The sequence below is a fragment of the Acanthaster planci genome, unplaced genomic scaffold, assembly GCF_054643075.1.
Source record: "Acanthaster planci isolate LZ-2023a unplaced genomic scaffold, COTS_SCS Contig257, whole genome shotgun sequence".
In the NCBI taxonomy this organism is placed as follows: Eukaryota; Metazoa; Echinodermata; class Asteroidea; order Valvatida; family Acanthasteridae; genus Acanthaster; species Acanthaster planci.
Window position 1 is genome coordinate 1 of NW_028257875.1, and position 21,274 is coordinate 21,274.

Here is a 21,274-nt window from a genome sequence, read left to right on the forward strand (position 1 = left end):
CTCCCCTTCTCCCTCCTTCCCCCTTCCCTGGCAAAAGTTTTTTAATATGAAGAAAAAGTGATTTTTTGGTATCTTTTGGGAGAGGGGTTTCATAATTCCATTCAAAAGCATGTAAAAAGCACTAAAATGTATCCCCAACCTCAGAAAGGCCATAAAAATTAAGGTTTAATAAAAATTTCTAAAATTCTGGCCCTCCAAAAAATACAATTTTGATCTCCTCCTCCAAAAAGACTTAGTTCTACATCCACCCTTGTGCCCAATTGACTTAACTGTTAGCAGTCTATCACAAACATTGGACAGAGTGAAAAGTTACTTTCAGTTTATTTCATTTTCATGTTTGATGTTGTTATTCAACAGCTGTTTCAATTTGAAAAATGCAATTTCAAATGGTAGTAAGTTGAAGATGACTGCTATGATTCTGTTGCCACCACAGAAAACATTCAATATATAGAGGATGTTTGTGAGTTGAAGTTTTACCATTCTTGAATTTGTCTTTTGGACTGTGCCTGAAAAGTTATGGTTAATCGGCAAAAGACACATTAAATGTATGTTCCAGAAATAACCTAGAGTTTCAGATTGAAGTTTAAGACTGTAAGTTTTGGTCTTGGGAATGCCGGTGTTTCTAAACCTCATTTGTTTTTGTATGTTCTGAGAATGCACTTGATCACAAACCAGATTTTCTTCATTGTTAGTAGGCTGACACAATTATGTACGCATGGCGTGTAAAAATATTATTTTGAAACACGTCTCGCACAGTTTGAGAACCGCTTGAAAAAGACCTCTTGTTGGCACTCCTGCATGTTCTGAAAATGGCAGTTGAAAAAAGTCAACAAATACACCTACTCTGTTGGTTTTGAAAAGTTTGTTTACCCATTGTCCTCTTTTATGTGGATTCCCGACAGCTGGAATCAATGCTCCTGAAACAAGCCAAGACATTGAAGTCCAGATCCGTAGAGGTCAGAGGTCAACCAGAGGTGATCAACCGTGACCTGCCACTCTACGAAAAGGCATTCACCAAACAGGGTTTTATTGTGCGGCAGCCCAGCAATTATGAAGAGGCTTATATTGTTAGTAACAACACCAGCGCTGCATGGGATAATGGTAGGTGCTGTCTTCAATTTGTACTCGATATAGAATATCTCCATCCAGTAACATCCATGTACTGTCACAGTTTCCAAAGCCAATTCTAAGATAAACTTGTACATGTATACTACCAGGTCCTCATACAGTGCTTATTCTCTTTATTCTGTTTTCCAGATGCCTAAAACATATCCAGATCATGTACAAGGTGAACTTTCACAGATTGAACATGACACAGCTTCCTCTTTCTCTTCTTACATTCTCTTCCACAAATCAGTCACAAGTCAATCACAAGCCAATCATAAGTTATCCTGTCTGTGGTAATTTATATGGCATTTTCTGTAATGGTTCTTTCAGCACTTGCAACCCGACCCTTGGTTTGACTGGTAGAATTAACTTGTCATCCAATCCTGATTGTTTGTGGCTTCCATTCTGTTCAGTATCAACTGACTTGATGACTGAAATATATGCTAATGTGTACTGTATTGTGTCCATAATACACCTACATGTAGTCTGTTGCCTGGGATCTAGTGTCATCCAACCAAACCACAAAACAAGCCATCTACATCATAGCATCTGGCTTTTTAAATCTAAGATGGTAGTTTTATAGGCATGGAGGAATACAACATATACCTCCATGATTGCAGTCAGTATTCACTGTGTCGATGACAGTGATGATGACAGTGACGCTAGAAGAAAGGCACATGCCCAAATTTGTATCCTTGTTCTCTTGTTCTACAAATACTCGGGTGTGAAAGGCAGTTTTCAAAATGCTCTCATTTGAACGAGTTACTTTTCTGGGTTAAAAACCTGAATGTTCCGTGTATAAAATACCTGGTATATCAGTTTGTTATATGTAATTACACATTTAAAATTCCTCCTTTTTGAATAAGTTCCAAATATCTATTTTGTGAATTCCTTGTGGAGACCTATTGTACTGGCTCTCCATAGGGTGTCATGATGCACCATATTTGAACATACTCTGATTAATGGGTCTACATCCGCAGCTTAACATTTTAATCATGTGAAACAAACAAAGCAAAGAACAGTGCCATTTTCCTTGTTCCACCGAAATCTGATGTGTCCAACTCCCTTTCTCCAGGGCAACCGCAGGCGGTTTCCTCCACTGACTGGCGGGGTTGGACAGTCCTCCTGTGCCTGGCATTCACCGACGGGGACTCGAAAGATTGCCTGGACAGAAGCTCCTTTACAAAGTTACGCAGCAGCCAGAAGGTGCGGGCTAGCATTACCGACTGATGGTAGAAACCGGCCCTTGGGCTGAAATGATTCATCAGGAGTGTCTTTTGTAGTTCCTCCATTTGGAGGCTACTTGAGGAATACTCCCGGGTTTTGTTTTCATATGTGGCACATCGAGCAAGGTGGTTGCATGGGGTGAATTGTGTGTATGATCTTAGCATAAATGCTTGAGGGCCCTATGTTAATTAAAGTGAGACAGCATCTGTTCGCTGGTAGCATTGGTTTGGGCAACCATACGCTGTATGCATTCCTCTCCTATGCAACGTAACTCTACCGCTGGCAGAGGCGGTGCAAATATTTATTAATGGACACGCCCATCTTGTGCCCATGCATTGTTGTGTTTTTTTATTCACGAAGTACAGTGGGTCATTTTGTTAAAATTGAATCACACTGCATCCTTTCCTTTGTTGTTTGTAGGCCAGGCATGTACTCATTGCCCGGAGAAACAATTGCTATGCAATACACAAGAAATGTGCAATGCACAATATTTTAGCTGGCAACTGGCAGCTTTTGACAAGACAATATTTCTGTGCCCAGCTGGCTCTTGTTGGCCTCTGGTAAAAAAAAAAGCGATGGCTCGGTCGAGAAACTGTGCGCTGGCCAAAAAATTAACCACGACATAGACAACACTGTATCTATCTTATCTTTTATTAACCAGAATGTATACTTGTATCTTGTGAGTCCATTTTTCTTGTTCATCAGGTCAACAGAATCCCCGGAATTCGGAATATTTTATGGAAGAAGGACGGTTTCTGTCACACCATGAACCAGGCTAGGAGAATTCCAGGTACATGTATTAAGTGCTGGCCTATCTCATATCCACCAGGGTGAAAATTGGGAACGTACGTTGCCCGTTGGGTGGCATCTAGTGAAGATAAAGGATTTGTGATGACTGAGCATCAATCGGATAAATGTATGCATGTAACATAGGAGGAAACAAGGATCTGATTCCCAATACTCAACGGGAGAGGCCTAAGCATTCGGCATTAGGGTAAAGATGGTCAAATAGTCAACTTGCTTCACGACAAAAGAACTAATTGCTTTTATTTAAACTGATCTGATGTTGATTCATTTCTCTCTTGACAGCTTTAAAGAAAACTTACCTATCGCCGGCATGCTGGGTCATGCCAAGTCAATTTGACCAGTTCTTGGGAGTGGCCGATGCATCAGGAGATGAAGTACGGTGGGTGTTCAAATCCACCAGCCCCGGCGGTAACATTCAGGTCCTACAACCGACCAAAGAGAAAGACTATGCAAGAGTTAAAGAGTAAGTACTGTGTACTTGTGCATTCTCCCCATTTTGGTTGTCTCGTTACAGTTGAACATCCTGTTTGGGTTTTTTTTTTTCAGTTGTGAAGGTGCTGGGATAGTCAAATCTGTGCCATTGGGCGTTGGTTTTTTTTGGGGGGGGGAGTACAATTTGTACAGAAAAAAATCTGTTTTGAAATCAGTTGGCTTTCAAGGAGTTACAAAAGAAATAAAAACTATCTTTTATATAGTATCCTGTAAAATGTTGCTTTCATTCCATAGCAGCAGTTAGTTACCGAAACTTTAGAGATCAAAAGCAGAATATTCCTTTGAAACTTTGTTTAAAATTTCTAAGAAAAGTGTTTGTTTGGACAAGCAGTCTGGATTGTGCTATAGAAAAACGACTTATTCATTTTGAAATTTTGTCTTCTAGCTGACAACACCCAACAGGTTTGTATGTTATGGCTTTCATGACATGCCTTGATGAGTTCTTACTTTGTCTTCGATTTTTCCTTCTGTGTTTTAGATTTCGTTTTAAGAAGGCAGTGGCACAACAGTATTTCCCTAACCCGTTACTGATCTTTGGCATGCCAGTCAACATCCGGGCCTATGTCCTGGTCACGTCCATCAACCCACTCAGGGCTTTCATCCACTCCGAAGGGCTGGTTCACTTCAGGCACGACTACCCACGAGGCTTCAAGAAGGTCGGTTACCTCTGTAGGCTCAGACATTGTCACAGACTTCCAAAACAAGTGTCTCTTCAGACTTTCAGAAGAAACTAAAAGTTTTTATTCTAAATCTTACTTGAGTTTGTTTTAAATCATACGGAAACTTCTCCAACTCTCAGCAATAACTGAAAGATGTTTCTATTAGCTATTTTAATTTGGATTAGGAAAGATTTAAACTTTCTATTCAAGTGCCAATCTTTATCATCATGAAATAAATTTTGTTAGACAAGGGTTGAAGTATAGTTTGGGTCAGACATGGTATTTCTAGGAAATTTGTCACGTCTCATGCATGATTGCGTTTTCCAGTTAAATTAATATGCTTTACTGTAAAAGATTAAGGATAACCCTTCTCAGCTGAAGTCATGTTAGCAGGAATGGGTATCTGTGGGTGTTGCACACCCCCTCCCCATACCTTTCCAGAGAGCCCATAGGAGTGGGTGTTTGTGGGTGTTGCACCCCTGCACTTGTTTGGATTGTAGTACTTGAATATGGGGGATGCTGGAATGTACAACACCCTACCCTAAATAGATTTGATTGCACATTATTATCTCCAGCAACCTTTGGCAAAAATGCGTTCCAGCCTGGTTCCCTTCATGCCCATTCATCAAGTTATTTGTAGTTATTTTTCCTTTACAGATTCCAAACAGGACCTGGTACCTGGCTCAGTTCAAGCATTACCTGAAGTATAACTTTGGCTATGATGCAGCCGAGAGGGCCTTCCAGAACCTGGCAGCAGTCATCGTCCAGACCTTGCTGGTGGCCGAGTCGTCACTGGTGGCACACTTTGGCCGCTTCTCAGCCCATCCATGGGACGAACATTACAGGTTGGATGATGATGCTTGTTAATTTGTTGGTTTGGGTTAGGTTGGGTTGGGTTAGGTTAAGTCGGGTTGGGATGGGCTGGGCTGAGTGCATTGGTTGGGTGGACTGGTATGGGTTGGGGTAGGTTGGGTTGGGGTTGGGTTGGGTTGGGTTAGGTTAAGTCGGGTTGGGATGGGCTGGGCTGGGCTGGGCTGAGTGCATTGGTTGGGTGGACTGGTATGGGTTGGGGTAGGTTGGGTTGGGGTTGGGTTGGGTTGGGTTAGGTTAAGTCGGGTTGGGATGGGCTGGGCTGGGCTGAGTGCGTTTGTATTTGCCTTCAAACGTGGACACCCATCATAATTTCAACCTTCTAATCGTGGACGCACGGGAACTGCGGACGTCCACGATTGACTTTCTGCATTATTTGTGATAACTACCGGCAACTGAGGACGCTCTTTCAATCGCATGCAAATCTGTGCCCGTCCACGTTTTAATACTGCAGCGACGAAGAGTTTGTGTGTGAACACACAAGCGGGTGACAAATCTAGCTCTTTACTTGAGAAAGGAAATGTAGTACCCCCTCTTGTGGCCGGTTTGTGCCAATCTACCTTGGCGCGTGCGCGCGACCAGTACGATCGTGATATCGGGATGTGAGCAACGCGTCGTCCACATCGTCCACGTTTGTGCGATAAAAATTGCATTTTGGGTGGAACGGCGACCAGCTAACCTTATTACTTTAACAACCTGCTGTTGCTCCATGTTGAACTGGAATCTGCAACTGCAAACAAAGAACCGGTTTGTAAATTTGCAATTTTCTCCATGCACCGTGTATTGTACCATGGAGGTAAACAGCTCCAAAAATATAGGTCATGCGTAAATTTTGCCTTTGCCTGACAACCAGCCTCCATATGGCCTTCTGTACACATTACGTTATGTACAAGGCAGGGCCCTGTTGACTGCTGACTGGCACGTTGAGTGACATTTTAACAACATGGCAGGTCCTGCTGTAAATCTCGAGGACAGTCGGCCGCAAGTGCAAAATCAAATACAGTGTTTAGTTATTGCTGTAATCATTCTTTTCATCTGGATCATCTTTTTGACATTTTTTTGCATAATCGAAGCTTTATATTTTGAGGCTTGTTAGCAATAGCAGGTTACTTCATGCATGTCATGTACATGTAACACTACTCGTTAGGTAAGTAATAGCAGTATAGTCAGTACTAGTACACCAGTATACAGCACTGCCTGTGATCAAATTTACATGAAGTCTTCAGTGTTAAAAAAATTCTAATGTTCAGTTTGATCCTCAAATTTTTATTTTTTACACGTAGGCCTAGGGTCCTACTTGGGGAGAAAGTAAATCTAACTTTTTGGGTTGTGCTTGTTTTTCGAGAGGGATCACCCTGTACTATATCCATAAACTTTACATGTATAAACCTATGAATTTGTTTTTCTTTTTTGCAGATTATGTGGGGGAAGAAACGATCACGTGTTTCCCCACTTCAAAATGCTGAGAAATGGTGCAGGCTAGGGATAGACCAGCCAGGATTCGAAAAAAGATTTGTCAATGCCTATGTTGGTAAGATATCCATACTTTAGGTTTGTGCACCACGTGCGTAGAGAAAGTCTCTGTACTGTGAATGTGTACATGAGCACACTTTGATGCTTAGTCATTTTTAGGCATCATCCTCAAGTATCAATCTGCCTAGTCCGAGTAACTTAATTGGACTCTAATTATTGCCATTTTTAACATTTGGACATAGTCAAGCGATAGTAGAGTCCAAGGAGCTTCACTTTTTATTGTCTTGGAGAAACGATTTTTTCACTCGTACCCCAGTCAAAATCCTCTAAATTTACCTGCACAATGATCTCTAAATTATCTCCTGCACCCACTTACGAACCGAGTGAGGATTACAAGTTTTACTCAAATTTGTGGGAAAAATCAGATATTTCACCTAGAAATGGGAAGACCTGTCGACCATGTTGACGAGCAATTCAGTACATCGGCCTGAGATGTTAAAAATGCCCGTAATGGCGCCACATGATGCATGCTGTTTGAGCGCTTGCTGCTTTTTGGGTATTGTGTGCACGCTTGCGCATAAATCCTGTGACTACAATCAGCCATCATACTGGCACCACATTCTTACATTACGGCATTCAGAAAACAGTCCAGTATTAATGTGCGTGCACGTGTGCATACCATACCCACAAAGCAGCGCGCGCTTGGACAGCATACATAATGTGGCGTCATTATGAGCATTTTGAACTTGAACAGTACTGAAGAGCTGGTCAACATGGTCGACAGGTCTTCCCATTTGTACCGTCGGTGAAATTTATCTTTTTTCCAACAAATGTGAGTAAAACTTGTCATTATTAAAATCTGTAATCCTCACTTGGTCTAAAGGTGGGTGCAGGAGATACTTCAGATATCGTTTTGCAGGTAATTTTAGAGGATTTTGACTCGGGTACAAGCGAAAATTGTTTCTCCGGGACGATAAATATTTAACGTCCTTGGACTCTACTATCACCTTACCATGTCCAAATGTTAGAAATGTTAATAATGAGAGTCCAATTACTCGGACTACAATCTGTCTAAATTTGTTCAAATCAAAGTAGTGGCCTGTGTTTGTATTTCAAAGCCCCTTGAATCTGAAAGATGGGGTTTTGGCTTGAAGTTTAAAGTTGCACACTGGGTACGTTCAGACAGCATTTTAAAATCGCTAAAACTACCGTCTTAACCTGATCAGTTTTAAAAATGTGTGTTTGAACGCTCGGAAATCGTTTTAAATTTAAAATTAATCCGGTCTAACTCTCTGCTAAAACTCAAATTTAAAACTGCTCGAGGAGAGGGTTTAGCGCGACAACCTATCAAGTTTAGCTGCTAAAATGCTGTTTTGACACAATCGCCTTCCAACGTCCGGTTTTAGGCAGTGAATTGACCCGCCTGGCTGCACAGCAGCTTACGTAACAGGTATTGTTCACGCCAAAATTGCGTTGTTTGGTACAGTGATGCACATTTTCATCGAGCATACAACATCTAGCCGGTGGCTCTTTTTTGTCAAAAAATCTTTGCATTCATTAAATTTCCGATCTGACTCACGGTTTGAAATTTCTAATGGACCGCTGGATGGAACAAGTCCATGTGTACATGTGTACTGCAGCAAAAAAGATCACCAGCGCTACGTGTATGGTGTTATTAATTGTTTACGTACCATTTTTTCCACGGATCACAGCAGAAAATATACACTCAATCTTGTTTTCTATCGATACATAAATTGTTTTACCGTTCCTTGCTCTGTGGTGTCACACGTGCTCGTGCATGCCCTAAGCAGTGCCTTATCTAACAAAAATGCAACCTGAGATCACATGTGTAGATAAACTTGTCACCTGTCCGCATGTGAACTGGGATACATGCATGGACGTGTCCAGTCATGCAGTTAGGCAATGGCATTGGAGCAACAGACAGAAATTGTCAATTTGATTTAAACGAGATTAAAAAAATGTGCGATATGAATAATTGTTCCGGGCTGATTTGATTGGAAGATGAATATAAATCACTGATTTAATCATTTCAAACCCAAGTAAAATTTAGCGTTTTGTTTTTGTTACTGGTCTAGTAAAATGTTTTCGGTCTAGTAAAATTTACCAGCCTGGTGGTCTAGTGGATTTTTTCCTGATATTGACACCTAAAAACTTCATTGATGGCTATGAATCCCCACACAAAAATCCCGTTGGATCGGACAAATCAACTTGTGGTAGATCCCACTGCAACTGCATGGTCGAATGACGTGGTGTGATATACACTTACCCCGTCTCAAGTAGCGCGCGCTTTATGCAGATAAGCGGAAGTCCGCACTTGATTCGGGGCACAGTGCGTGACCTTTTAAAACAAACTAAAACCGTATCGGTTTTAGTTGCTTACTGTACATGTAGATGGTGTGTGAATGCACTAGACTTTTAAATTTACGACTTGCCCCCTGCAGTTTGCGGTTGTTTTACCGGATCGAGTTTAACTAAAATGCTGTTTGAACGTACCCACTATATTCTTGAAGTCTTAACTCTAGGAACATGTTAGGCGCGACGTCCAAATAGGACCAGTTGGGCAACCGGCAAACGGTTGACATAAACGATTGAATTAATCTGCTTCAACCGTTTGCCGGTTGGCAGGCAATCGTTTCTGTTGGCTGCAAGGCCTCCTTTGCTCCAATCGAATGTGATAAGTGACAGGCTTTCACTAGCAATGGAACTCCTGTGGTCAGCGGTTTTAATTATGCTCTGCTGGCATTTGCTTACTATTCCATTCATAATCCACAGCCTAACATCCAGTTCCAGTACCCCAATTTTTAACCAAGATTCTGGTATATATATGTATTTTAAACCAACATTCTACACATGCACAATGTACACGTTTAGTTTTTAAAATCACTCAGAGAAACTAACATTGATAAAAATTGCTACATCTTCCCCAGTAAAAAAAAAAAAAAATGCTTTGTGCGGGAAAAAATCAAGTTTTTTTATTTTGGCTAAAAAGTGGGCTATTTTCACTCTAAAAGCAAAAAGGGTTTTCATGGTAATGGACTCCATCTATCAGCAATTCGAAGTCAAACTAAGATCAAAATAATCATTTAGATGAAGTTAAAGCTATCCCCTCAAAGAGATTTATCACTGTTGATGACTGGATAATCTGGTGTACGTCCATGGCGTACTTCAACCTTTAATCACGATATCCACTTCTACTTGGTCTTTTTTTATTGCTCAGAAAGGAAACTATATTTGAAAAAATGATAATACATGTAATTCAGAAATAAAAGCGAAAAAATACACTCATCAAGAAACAATTCAATCACAATTTATCATAGCCTGTGACCATCTTAACGGTGTTTATAATCCAATTAACACCTTTCTCCCCCCCCCACTCCAGTCATCGAGCTGGGCTAGAGGTATTCATGCATAAGATAAACAGTGGTCCAAATCGTTTGCCGGTTGCTTCTCAATCGTTTGTACAGGGAAATGTTTATCAACTGTTTGCCGGTTGCCCAACCGGTCCTATTTGGACGTCGCGTCTTACAAATCTTCAAAATAAGGAGACAGAGTCATTCAACTGCTTGCTGTGAGGGTACTGAAAACACACATAAATTCAAGATGTGTCTGCCTAATACTCAATTGTAAAAAAAGTATTTATTTTACTTGAATACTCATTCCTCAAAATCAACAAAAATGTCAACGAACAAGATTTCCAGCGTACAATATTCTGCAAAAGAGCATTGTTTTAGGTAGTCAGTGTCAAAGTTTTTTAATGTATATTGAATTCTGAACAATATAATATGACTTTTCTAGGTCATGGGCTTTTTGCCACCAGGCCTTTTGAAAAGGGCCAATTCTTACTGGAGTACAGAGGCACCTTGAGTACATCTGGTGATGGTGATGATAGGAATAATGTCTTCCTTTTCCACTTCAGACACCATGAAAGAACCTGGAGGTCAGTTTACATTTATAAATATTTTTAATTTCAACTGTTGTCAGTTCTGACTTATTCACATTTCAGTGTCATAATGTCTTACTAGCTACCATATGTTCCCACTTCCCGCTTTTTGGATTTTTATGACAAATTTTGAAGTGTAACCTGTACTTAATGTTGTGAAACACAAATGTACTACAATAATTTTCAAGAACACTGGTGATTATGCAGTATATCACTATGACCTCACTTTTGTCGTACCGGAAACTACAGTACATGTACTCAGTTGTGTCCTGCATGCAGGATGTGTAGGCCCTTCTCTTGCATACTGTAGAAAATGAAATTTTGTCAGTGTTATTGCTCATAGAAAACAAAAGGAATTTTCTTTTTCTAACTCTAACCTTTCATAAAGCTACAAAGTACAGTTTAACTCTCCACAAAGAGTAGTATCAAGTACTCAAGCTTGTATTAATATAGGAGAAGAAAGGACTGCACTTTGTATAGTAGTGTGTCTTTTGACCAATAAGAAGTTTTTGGGGTAGGGGTTAACTTAGTTTCATTACCTTGGGGAAGAATTGGGTTTGTCAATACAATCTTGTGGAACACAAATTGAAAGTATTTCTGTACGGTACTTTTAAATCCTTCTGTAGAGTTCTGTACTTTTCTGTATAGTACCCCGAAAACTCTAAATTCCTGTTAATTCAGAGAAAGTATCCATTCCCTGCAGCAGTATACAGCCCTGATTGACTAAAAGTTTGAACCTGCTCCCCTTGAAATTTGACTTACTAAGGTTTAAATGTGTATCCATCATTTTCATTATCTACAGGATCGATGCATCAACTGACTCATGTTTAGCGAAGTGGGGGAACGATGAGCATCGAAATCCCAACTGCTTAATAAAGAAGCTAGTTTGGGAAGGAACACCACATTTGTGTATGTTTAGTGCACGCAACATTTCCACAGATGAGGAAATCAGATACGACTACGGGGGAGGGGGCAATATGCCATGGCGCCAGGTATTGTATGACAAGCATATAATCCACTAGTGCAATTTAGTGACCAGGAGCCACTTTCAATGCTCTGCTATACCCAGCAAGACATAAGATAGAGGGGTACCCTCTCCCCAGCATACCTAAACATTATACCTGTACACCCTCTAGCCTAAAATTCCCCTAGACATCTCAAACGAATCCCTGAGATTCTAGTAACTCAGTGACATACACAAAAGGGGGGGTCTTCCATCACATATCTTGCCTCAGATATGCTCTGCCTATTATAAGCCAACAATGTACGGCTGACTAAACATGTACAGTAGTATTAGTTCACATCTCCTTTAGATTACAGCATTATAGCATTTCGTTACTGAGACCACAAAGTAATTCAGTTTACGCGAAGGGGTCTCAGAGAACTGAGTGATTTTTGTTTTCACAAGGTAGCACACACACAGACAAACACCCATCTTTGTTTTGGTAGTGGAAATGAGTTTAAATTCCATTTGAAGCACTAAGTATATTGATAGATTACATGATTGTCAAACACTTCCAACTGAGTGTTGATTTGTTATGTCAGTGATGATTTATTGAACTTATTTAAAGGGTCCATAAAATGGAGACAGCATGCCATATTTAAGGTCCATGCACATACCTCCCTAATTATTTAGGGATTAATAATTTTTCTTTTCATTTTTTTTTTACTCCATGGTTTTTTCCCTGAGTTTGAATCCTTACCATTATTGCAAAATCTTTAAAATAAAACTTTAATTTTACAGGCTGACAGCCAAGTCACAGGTTGTAACCCAGATTCCAAGCTAGTGGAGTTGGAGCCAGTTGAATCTGAGCAAGTGCTGTTGGAGCCATTTGCATCAAAGCCAGTGGAGCAGGAGTCAGTAGAGTTGGAGCCAGAAGAGTCGGAGCCAGTGGAGTTGGAGCCAGAGCCAGTGGAGTCGGAGGCAGTGGAGTTGGAGGCAGTTGAGTCGGAGCCAGTGGAGTCGGAGGCAGTGGAGTTGGAGGCAGTTGAGTCGGAGGCAGTGGAGTCAGAGGCAGTGGGGTTGGAGCCAGAGGAGTCGGAGACAGTGGGGTTGGAGGCAGTGGAGTCGGAGCCAGTGGAGTCGGAGCCAGTGGAGTCGGAGCCAGTGGAGTCGGAGCCAGTGGAGTTCGAGCCAGTGGAGTTGGAGCCAGTGGAGTTGGAGGCAGTAGAGTCGGAGCCAGTGGAGTCGCAGCCAGTGGAGTTGGAGCCAGTGGAGTCGCAGGCAGTGGAGTCGGAGGCAGTGGGGTTGGAGCCAGAGGAGTCGGAGACAGTGGGGTCGGAGGCAGTGGGGTTTGAACCAGTGGGGTCGGAGCCAGTGGAGTTGGAGCCAGTGGAGTTCGAACCAGTGGAGTTGGAGCCAGTGGAATTGGAGCTAATGGACTTTGAGCCAGTGGAGATGGAGTCAATGGAGGTTACTTCAAGTACTCTCCTGAATGATGGCCAAGTCGCAGCATGTAGCTCATGGAAAAGACAGGTATTCATAATGTACACAGTTGAGTTGAGTTTACTAGAGATAAATACCGTAAAATCCCGCGTATAAGGCGCACCCGCGTATAAGATGCACCCCCAACTTTTGACATAGGCTGACCGAAAAAAAACAACTTAAAATTTGGAGCGACTGCACAGATCTGCCAGCCTATGCAATGTTGCTTAGATTACATAAATATCGGCAATAAAAAATCTTGGCGCCACATTGAATAAAAGTTTTTGGGTACGTATATTTACGTGGCCAGGCTAGTGAATCATGCAACGGTTGAAGCACGCGGCCCTTTCTGCCTTTGCAGGAATATTTGCCATATTTATTGATGTGAGTGATGTTTTGACAAGCAACAACAGTGGCGAGGCCGGACGTACCGGATAAACGTTCATGTAGTGAGTACCAAACTGCATGACAGCGGGCACCGTGCCGCGCTGCAAAGGCAGAAAGGGCCGCGTGCTTCAACCGTTGCATGATTCACTAGCCTGGCCACGTAAATATACGTACCCAAAAACTTTTATTCAATGTGGCGCCAAGATTTTTTATTGCCGATATTTATGTAATCTAAGCAACATTGCATAGGCTGGCAGATCTGTGCAGTCGCTCCAAATTTTAAGTTGTTTTTTTTTCGGTCAGCCTATGTCAAAAGTTGGGGGTGCATCTTATACGCGGGTGCGCCTCCTGCTTACTAGTGCAGATGTCTTGAAAATAGTTTTTGATGTTATATAGGTGTAACAAAATCCATGCCCAGCGATGTTTTTAATGTTACCCACTTGTGCAGCACGGTAGACTCGCCCAACATAACATGAATGGCCGGATGTTGATGTCGCTCGAACACACATGCACATTGCACGTAAACGGTCTGGCCATGGGATTACAAAGTCCTTTTCAAAAAATCGCAATTTTTTAAATAAAATACTGCCGCACAAAAATCTTGAATTGATGTACAAAAATAATTCAGTAAAAGCTTGCTTTTGGGTGAGTCGGGCATTTCGCCGATTGGTTACAGTTGCTGCAGATAAATTTGTACGGACCAACAACAGTGCCTCGGTGGCTTTAGTTACGCCGCACAATTACTGCTAACCACAGTCTTGCAAGACCACCAGCGGGCTGTACCCACGTATAAGACCCATCCCCAACTTTTGATTTTTGCCACGTTGAAAAAAAGTGCGTACGCGGGTATTTACGGTATGACTATTTTCTTCATGGTCTCAAAAATGTACAAGTTCTGTTAAACTTTGTTACCCTTCATGTACATGAATATGAATAGCTTGCTACAAAATGGGTTACACATAGGACAAATATGCAGCCACATAAAATCTTCATAATTGAAGTTGCAAATTTCAAATTGAAAAGGTTTTCACATTTTGTGAAATGAATATTTTCCTAGATATTTTTGCAAAGATTTACCATTCAAGGCTAAATCTACCCGGGGTTAGATTAAAGACCCAGATTAGTGTACATGTATTTCTCTGACTCTAGTAGAGAACAGATCGCAATTGATATCCAATTGTCTAATTGGGTTAAATTATTACACATAGGAATAATTCTCTTAAATAATTTGTTGCTTAGAAGTTTCAATATTGTTGGAACTTGAAGTTACATGTACCTGGTGCATGTACGTGCACATTGAAAATGCCCCATTTGAAGTGAATTTTGCCGAGCAGAATAGAGAAGACCTTTAGGAATGCCAACACCTGTTGTTACATACTACGATGTACTACTTTGATATCATGTTGTCGTGGTGGGTAATGTTAAAATTTCTTTTCTTGTGTTATTTAGGAGGAAACAGGCAATTCTGCCTGTCCTTCAAAAGGAGAGCAAGCATTAGATGAAGAAAGTGACTGGGAGGATTCCTCGGACACAGATGATTCGGAATGGCTAGTTCCTGAGTCTTCAGATGATTCACGACCAGTGAGTCCAATACTGATGATACCTGAGAGAAGTCACATGCGTAACACTCTTGGATCTTCTGGAACTCAGGCTGATGAAAGTGCAGCCATGCAGCCAGACAGCACATCAGGGCCATCTTCAAGTACACAGCAAAGTGAATCAAAAATTCAGGTACTCACAACTTCAAATGCCAATGGACGTTCCTGGGATAAACCTCAGTACTGCCCATTTTGCAGAAAACCTCAAAAGAAACTACCTCGCCACTTGAAAACACCACAACATGTAAAAGAACCTCAGGTTCAACTATGGCTTCAAACTGAAGACAAGCAGGAAAAGGACAGACGGTTATCATTGATGCGGAATTATGGTAACTTTTTGCATAATTGTGCGGTTCTGCAAGAAGGAGCAGGTGACCTAATAGTTGTGTACCGTCCTGCATATCAAGTGGATCCTTGTGATTATCTGCCGTGTTCTGAATGCTATGGCTATTACGCCAAAGGTGATCTTTGGAAACACAGATGCTGTCAGAAGCCTACAGAAGCATCAGATACTGATGGACAACCACCTAAAAAGAAGAAACGGATCGGTCTATGCAAAGCGGCCAGAATGATGCTTCCAACAATGCCTGGTACGAGTGAGCGATCGCATGAAATACTCAGCAAGTTAAACAATGACAGCATTGCTCGTGTGGTGAAATCAGACGACCTGATAAAAGAGTTTGCTAACAAGTTGACCTTGAAACATGGCCACAGCAGAGACCAAGAGGGGTACATCAGGCAGAGGGTGAGGGAGATATCAAGATTGGTCCTTGAATACAGAGCATTGACAAATGACAAAAATGCTGATCTAGCTTCTCTCATTTGTCCCAGCAAATTTGTGGATGTGACTTGTGCAACACGAATGGCAGCAGGATTTAATCAAGACACCAATTTGTACAGTACACCTAGTCTGGCTTTGAAGATCGGGCATAGCTTGAAAGCGTGTGCAGAAATTTTGCAAGGACAGGCGCTGGTGGAAGGCAATGAGATCACTGAAATACGGTGCAAAAGATTTCTATCCCTGTACGCCATGCAGTGGGAAGAAAAAGTGAGCCACCATGCGTTGCGCAGTCTAAATGAGGCTAGACGAAACAATCCGAAGCTGCTACCTCTAACAGCAGACATTGTGAAACTCTCCCAGCACCTAAAGGAGCAAGTTCAACTGAGACATGCAGAGCTGAAGGCAGCTAATGGCTCAGAAGTTGGAAGAGCATGGAGAAAGCTTGCTGAAGCTTTGCTGGTGCAAGTGGTGGTTTTCAACCGCAAGCGGCCTGGTGAAGTTTCCAAGATGACTTTGCAAGATTTGAGTAAAGCCAGTCACGGAGAGGGATCAATAGTAGATGGTGCTCTAACAGAATGGGAGAAGGCACTCTGTAGAGTCTTGTGGAGAATTGAAATCGTGGGCAAGCACTCCAGAACAGTTGCAGTGCTCCTGACGACTGATGTAAAGAATGGCCTTGACTCTTTGGTAGCCAAACGATCAGATGCTTGTATTGATGATGAAAACATCTTTGTGTTTGCACAACTGGGACAGGGCCATCTGCGGGCATGTGATTGCCTGCGGGAACTGTCAGTGTCGTGTGGGGCTAAGCATCCTGAAAACCTGAGGGCAACTCGCTTAAGGAAGCAAATTGCAACCGTGTCCCAAGTGATGAATCTCCAGGAAAACGAACTGGACATCCTGGCCAACTTCATGGGCCACGATGTACGTACTCATCGGCAGTTTTACCGGCTACCGGAGTCTACTTTGCAGGTGGCAAAGGTTTCGAAGATACTGTTGAAGATGGAAAGGGGAGACATACAGGGGCTGGCTGGTAAAAGTCTGGATGACATACAAGTCAATCAAAATGAAGGTATGATTTCCAGGCGTACAATTTAGCTCTGGGCAGAGTTGATTTCTTTGTTTGGGAGTAGCAAACAAGAGTATAAACCATTTAAGAGGGATTCCAAGTTCCCCAGTATTGAAAAAAAAAAAATATGGAAATTCTGTAAAAGACAAAAGTGAAATACATGTACATTTTCAGTATTTTGGGAAACACCAGAAACAATGTTACCAACTGTCAATAGCAAAGCAAAGGACGTAAGTCAAGCAGACAACATTCTCATGTAATAAAAAAGTAAGGTGATTGGCCAGCTGGAAGCGTAAAATTTGTTTCTCAGGTTTTTTTATGCTTGTCTGCCAAAGTTCAAAGGGAGAGCCTCAATATTAACAGAATTATGCACCTTTGAAAATGTATTTGCCCAATCAGCAAAACTCTTACATGTACTGTACTTTTAGTCAGAAATTATTGCTGAATAAATGTTGTGAATTTGGGGGAACTTCATATTAGGTTATTCACCCCCAAAACCAAGAAAAGATGGATTTTTAAATTTATTTTTGAGGGCCAAGGGAGGGTGAATTTGTACCTTCTGTTGTTTTCCTCTTCCAGAAATAAAACATGTTTAGAATCCCTACCTGTTTCCTTCTCCTAACCCACGTCTTTGTGATTAGAGCTTAAAAAAAATATGGGAGGATGGAAAATATCTTAACATAAAGGGCAGAAAGGGAGCTATTGATCTCCATGCAAAACATGCAATGCTTTTTAAATTCTGCCAGTGGTGTTTGAGTATTTTCACTTGCATTGGTAAATCCGTCTTGTGTAGTCATCAGTGAGAGTTACAACACAAATAAGCACATTTACATGTATGTTTCCTTTCCATTGTTTAGAGTACAGCACGGATGCTGAGTCAGATAATTCTGAAAATGAAGCTGAGGAGGCAGCCAAGCAACAGGACTCCAAGTTGCCTTCTTGTCACAGTACGGGGGCCAGTATGTATTTCATAGTACATGTACAGATACATGCATAGACTGTTTATGAGTGTCACAGTAAAGTTTTTATATTGGAATATGCTTCATCGGAAAATACCAGTGACATTATTGGAAAATGGGCAACAATAGCATAAATATCGATAGTTCCATATGACACATTCCAAGCCAATCAACAGATAATACCTATGCATGAGGTGTTACAACATTAACCACATCTTTTAAAATGTCATGATGGTTCCATCACACAAAAGGAGACAGTGTTGCACTGGACAGTCAAGTTAACAGTCTGGAACAAATAGAGGAGCCTACATACTACAGTATGTAAAAATGGGCCTGCTCAAGGTTCTTCAATAGACGCGTTTCTAACCAATAATCCTTAGATCTTCAAATCTGAGGTGTTGAAGGCCCCTTCGGTACCTCGGATCACTGTGGCACTTTTATGAACTGTGCAGTAACCCTGGATAAATACTGGTCTGGGCTTAGTAGGCGAGTTTGGTGCTCTCCACAGCAAACTGGGTCTCTGTTCTTAACTTCCTAGCAGTGACCCCGTAGTCATTTAAAAAAAAAATACTTACATGTATGTTAATAAACTCTGAAGAATGTTGAGCGAAATGAAGAGCCAAAGCCGGTAGCCAATGAAGTGGTCCTGATATGCCTTTAAGCATTGTTTATTATTTCATTGTTACTACAGAGAGAAGAGCCCCAAATCAAGCTACTGTGAAGAAGGTTGCTACAACCAAGAAAGCCTGGAGCTCTAAGGAGAAGCAAGCTGTTGCAGACAACCTCGGTTTTTATATCAGAACTCGCAAGCTGCCGACAAAGCAGCCAATAACAGCTCTTCTACAAAAGGAACCTGGAATCTTTGGGTCTAGGACTTGGAGAAATGTAAAGGACTTCATAAGAAACCAAATACGCAAACAAGATCCAATGAGCTTCCTGAAGTATTGAGTTGTCGGGCAAAATTTTCAAAGTTAATGCTTCCCATTTAGTAGTGCTAGAATGTCCCCTTTCAAACCTTACATAATTAAACTCTCAGATCATTACAGAAGGTTTTGTGTTTTGAAATGTTGATCATGTTCCCAAATAATTTTTTTGTTGAAGTGGAATACAAGTAATTTCCAAGTTGATCATGATAAACATAGTCAAGAAGTTTAGAAGTGTTACAGTGGCCCCTTTCACCTGTATTATTTAACTGCAAGACCAGTTTTTATTTTTTAAAAGGGGATCCAGATTGACATATACTCTTGAACCATACTTGGAGTACTCAGATGTTGCTCATGCTTTTCGTTTTTAACATAGTGAACTTTGCAGATTGAATCGCAATTGACATGTCATAACGGGATTTGGAGCAGTTGGCTAGATTTTTTGTTTTTCATTTTTATTTAACTTTTCAAGAAAGCGTTTTAATTTTTTTTTTAAGTGTATGCTGCTTGAGAGTCGCAAGCCATATTTAAAGCATTGAGTTGTCGGCCATGCTTTTAAAACAGTAGTGTTATACTACAGATTTACATGAACCATACATATATCTGGTGTGCTGAGAAATTGATCATGCCTTCAATTGTAACGTATAATAATCATGATCCTGTCAACGTTTTATACACTTTTACTATAACACCAGTTTCTGAATTTCTGGCTTGAAAGAAAAGTGTAATTGTTTCACGAAGTGTAGCCAGAGTGACCATTTTTAAACATTTTCGCTGTAAGAGCTTGTGGTTCTATTTTAACAGAAGTGTGTAGTCATGAACCGTACTCGGAGTATTGAAATGTTGGTCATGATACAAAAGTAAACAAGTTTTTATTTTGATTTATTGTAAACAGAAGTGGAAATACTTAGAGATGATCCTAATGTAGACAAACAGTTATTGACCCAAGAAGTATTCAGTATGGGGTATCGAGTTTTTAGCCATGTTTCCCATTTAGTAGTGCTAGAATGTCCCCTTTCAAACCTGCATAATTAAACTCTCAGATCATAACAGAAGGTTTTGTGTTTTGAAAGTTGATCATGTTCCCAAATAACTTTTTTGTTGAAGTGGAATACAAGTAATTTCCAAGTTGATCATGATAAACATAGTCAAGAAGTATAGAGTATTGAGGAGGTGGCAGTTCTGTCCATTTAGAAGTGTTACAGTGGCCCCTTTCACCTGTATTATTTAACTGCAAGACCAGTTTTTATTTTTTAAAAGGGGATCCAGATTGACATACTCTTGAACCATACTTGGAGTACTCAGATGTTGCTCATGCTTTTCTTTTTTAACATAGTGAACTTGTCAGAGTGAATTGCAATTGACATGTCATAACAGGATTTGGAGCAGTTGGCTAGATTTTTTGTTTTTTATTTTTATTTAATTTTTTAAGAAAGCGTTTTAATTTTTTTGGAAGTTTATCCTGCTTGAGAAGTCGTAAGCCATATTTTAAGTATTGAGTTGTCGGCCATGCTTTAAACAGTATAGTGTAATTCACACGTTATATACGTGTACATTGTACATGTAGTTCACTGCATGTAAGACTGGAGGGTTTGGTTTGAACCGAAAGTATGATGCTAAAAAACGGTAGAACAGTTTTATTTCATTTTTTTTCTATCCTTATAGTCATATTCAAGAAGTAGTATGGAGTGTTGAGTTGTTGTCCATTCTGCCCATTTGGTAGTTTTATATCATTGCTCGTTTCAAGTTATATATCTTTTAAGCTGCAAAATCAAACCAGTTACTTCCTGTTACTTCTTGAATACACGGTCTTTGGTTGGAGGTTGCAGGTTCCCAGTCATGTTGTAATTGCAATGATACAAGGCCACATAGTATACTGGAAGATACACAAGTTTACACCCTTCGTATTCCAGTATTTTTATGTCGACAGACCGGACGCTAGGCGGGGAGGTTTTTCTCCAATGCCAGAGTGAAATGTTGCAGTATGACGTCTGCGTTTGTAGACTTGTTTATTGTATAATGTTAAAAGTCCTCAGTTGGACATCAAATTACATACACTTGCGTCCGCGTTTGAACGTACCAAGTCAGGTTTATGTGTACCAGGACCAGCACATATCAAAAGTCCACTCGTTCATCACAACGTTATGAACACATTTGCACTCTTTATTCTCCATGCAGGCATTTTTATTATATCTTGTTCATTTCGGATTTGGGCAAGGTATGAAGACTTATTCGACGTCAAACACAAATCTGGGATTGGAACTGTGTTAAGTATTGGGCTTAGGCCTTGTTTAGTGAAGGAGTTGTTGCTGTGTCTTAACATGAAACAAACAAGCCCTTCTCCTCCTTTTGCTTGCACTTGGCCGTTCTTGTGGAGAAAATTGATCACCTTACGACAATACTGTTAACCTATTGCAGAATCGTGTCTGCTTTAGGGTATGACTTGTAAACAATATTGGCAGTCCACAGTTGTGTATAAAATCACGCACACAAATTTAAAGGTCCACTGTTGAATGTGTCAAGTCAGGTCTTCGTA

General features: G+C 40.8%; 3 protein-coding genes across 3 annotated transcripts; all 3 read left to right on the top strand.

Moving 5' to 3' along the window:
- Positions 1 to 902: 902 nt before the first annotated feature.
- On the top strand, positions 903 to 5,159 carry LOC147794961 (putative tubulin polyglutamylase ttll-9; the record flags this gene model as incomplete). Its single annotated transcript, XM_087132398.1, has 6 exons — positions 903 to 1,101; positions 2,183 to 2,313; positions 3,040 to 3,124; positions 3,424 to 3,604; positions 4,112 to 4,289; positions 4,950 to 5,159. Coding segments are annotated over 6 exons (984 nt in total), but the record flags the coding sequence as incomplete, so codon positions are not given.
- A 611-nt stretch (positions 5,160 to 5,770) lies between these two features.
- Positions 5,771 to 12,925, top strand: LOC147794962 (uncharacterized; the record flags this gene model as incomplete). Its single annotated transcript, XM_087132400.1, has 5 exons — positions 5,771 to 5,909; positions 6,579 to 6,693; positions 10,452 to 10,593; positions 11,399 to 11,588; positions 12,341 to 12,925. Coding segments are annotated over exons 2-5 (1,029 nt in total), but the record flags the coding sequence as incomplete, so codon positions are not given.
- A 3,230-nt stretch (positions 12,926 to 16,155) lies between these two features.
- Positions 16,156 to 19,485, top strand: LOC147794963 (uncharacterized). The gene is made up of 3 exons (XM_087132399.1): positions 16,156 to 16,859; positions 17,714 to 17,815; positions 18,507 to 19,485. The coding sequence occupies exons 1-3, from the start codon at positions 16,295 to 16,297 to the stop codon at positions 18,761 to 18,763; spliced, it is 924 nt and encodes a 307-aa protein (XP_086988525.1). The 5' UTR covers positions 16,156 to 16,294; the 3' UTR covers positions 18,764 to 19,485.
- Positions 19,486 to 21,274: the final 1,789 nt, after the last annotated feature.

Bases quoted from the DNA above. Each gene is read 5' to 3' on its own strand.
- LOC147794963 (XM_087132399.1), top strand. From the start codon at position 16,295: ATGACTTTGCAAGATTTGAGTAAAGCCAGTCACGGAGAGGGATCAATA. The intron at 16,860-17,713 runs GTATGATTTCCA...TCCATTGTTTAG, and splicing joins ACAAGTCAATCAAAATGAAG to AGTACAGCACGGATGCTGAG. The intron at 17,816-18,506 runs GTATGTATTTCA...TTGTTACTACAG, and splicing joins TTGTCACAGTACGGGGGCCA to AGAGAAGAGCCCCAAATCAA.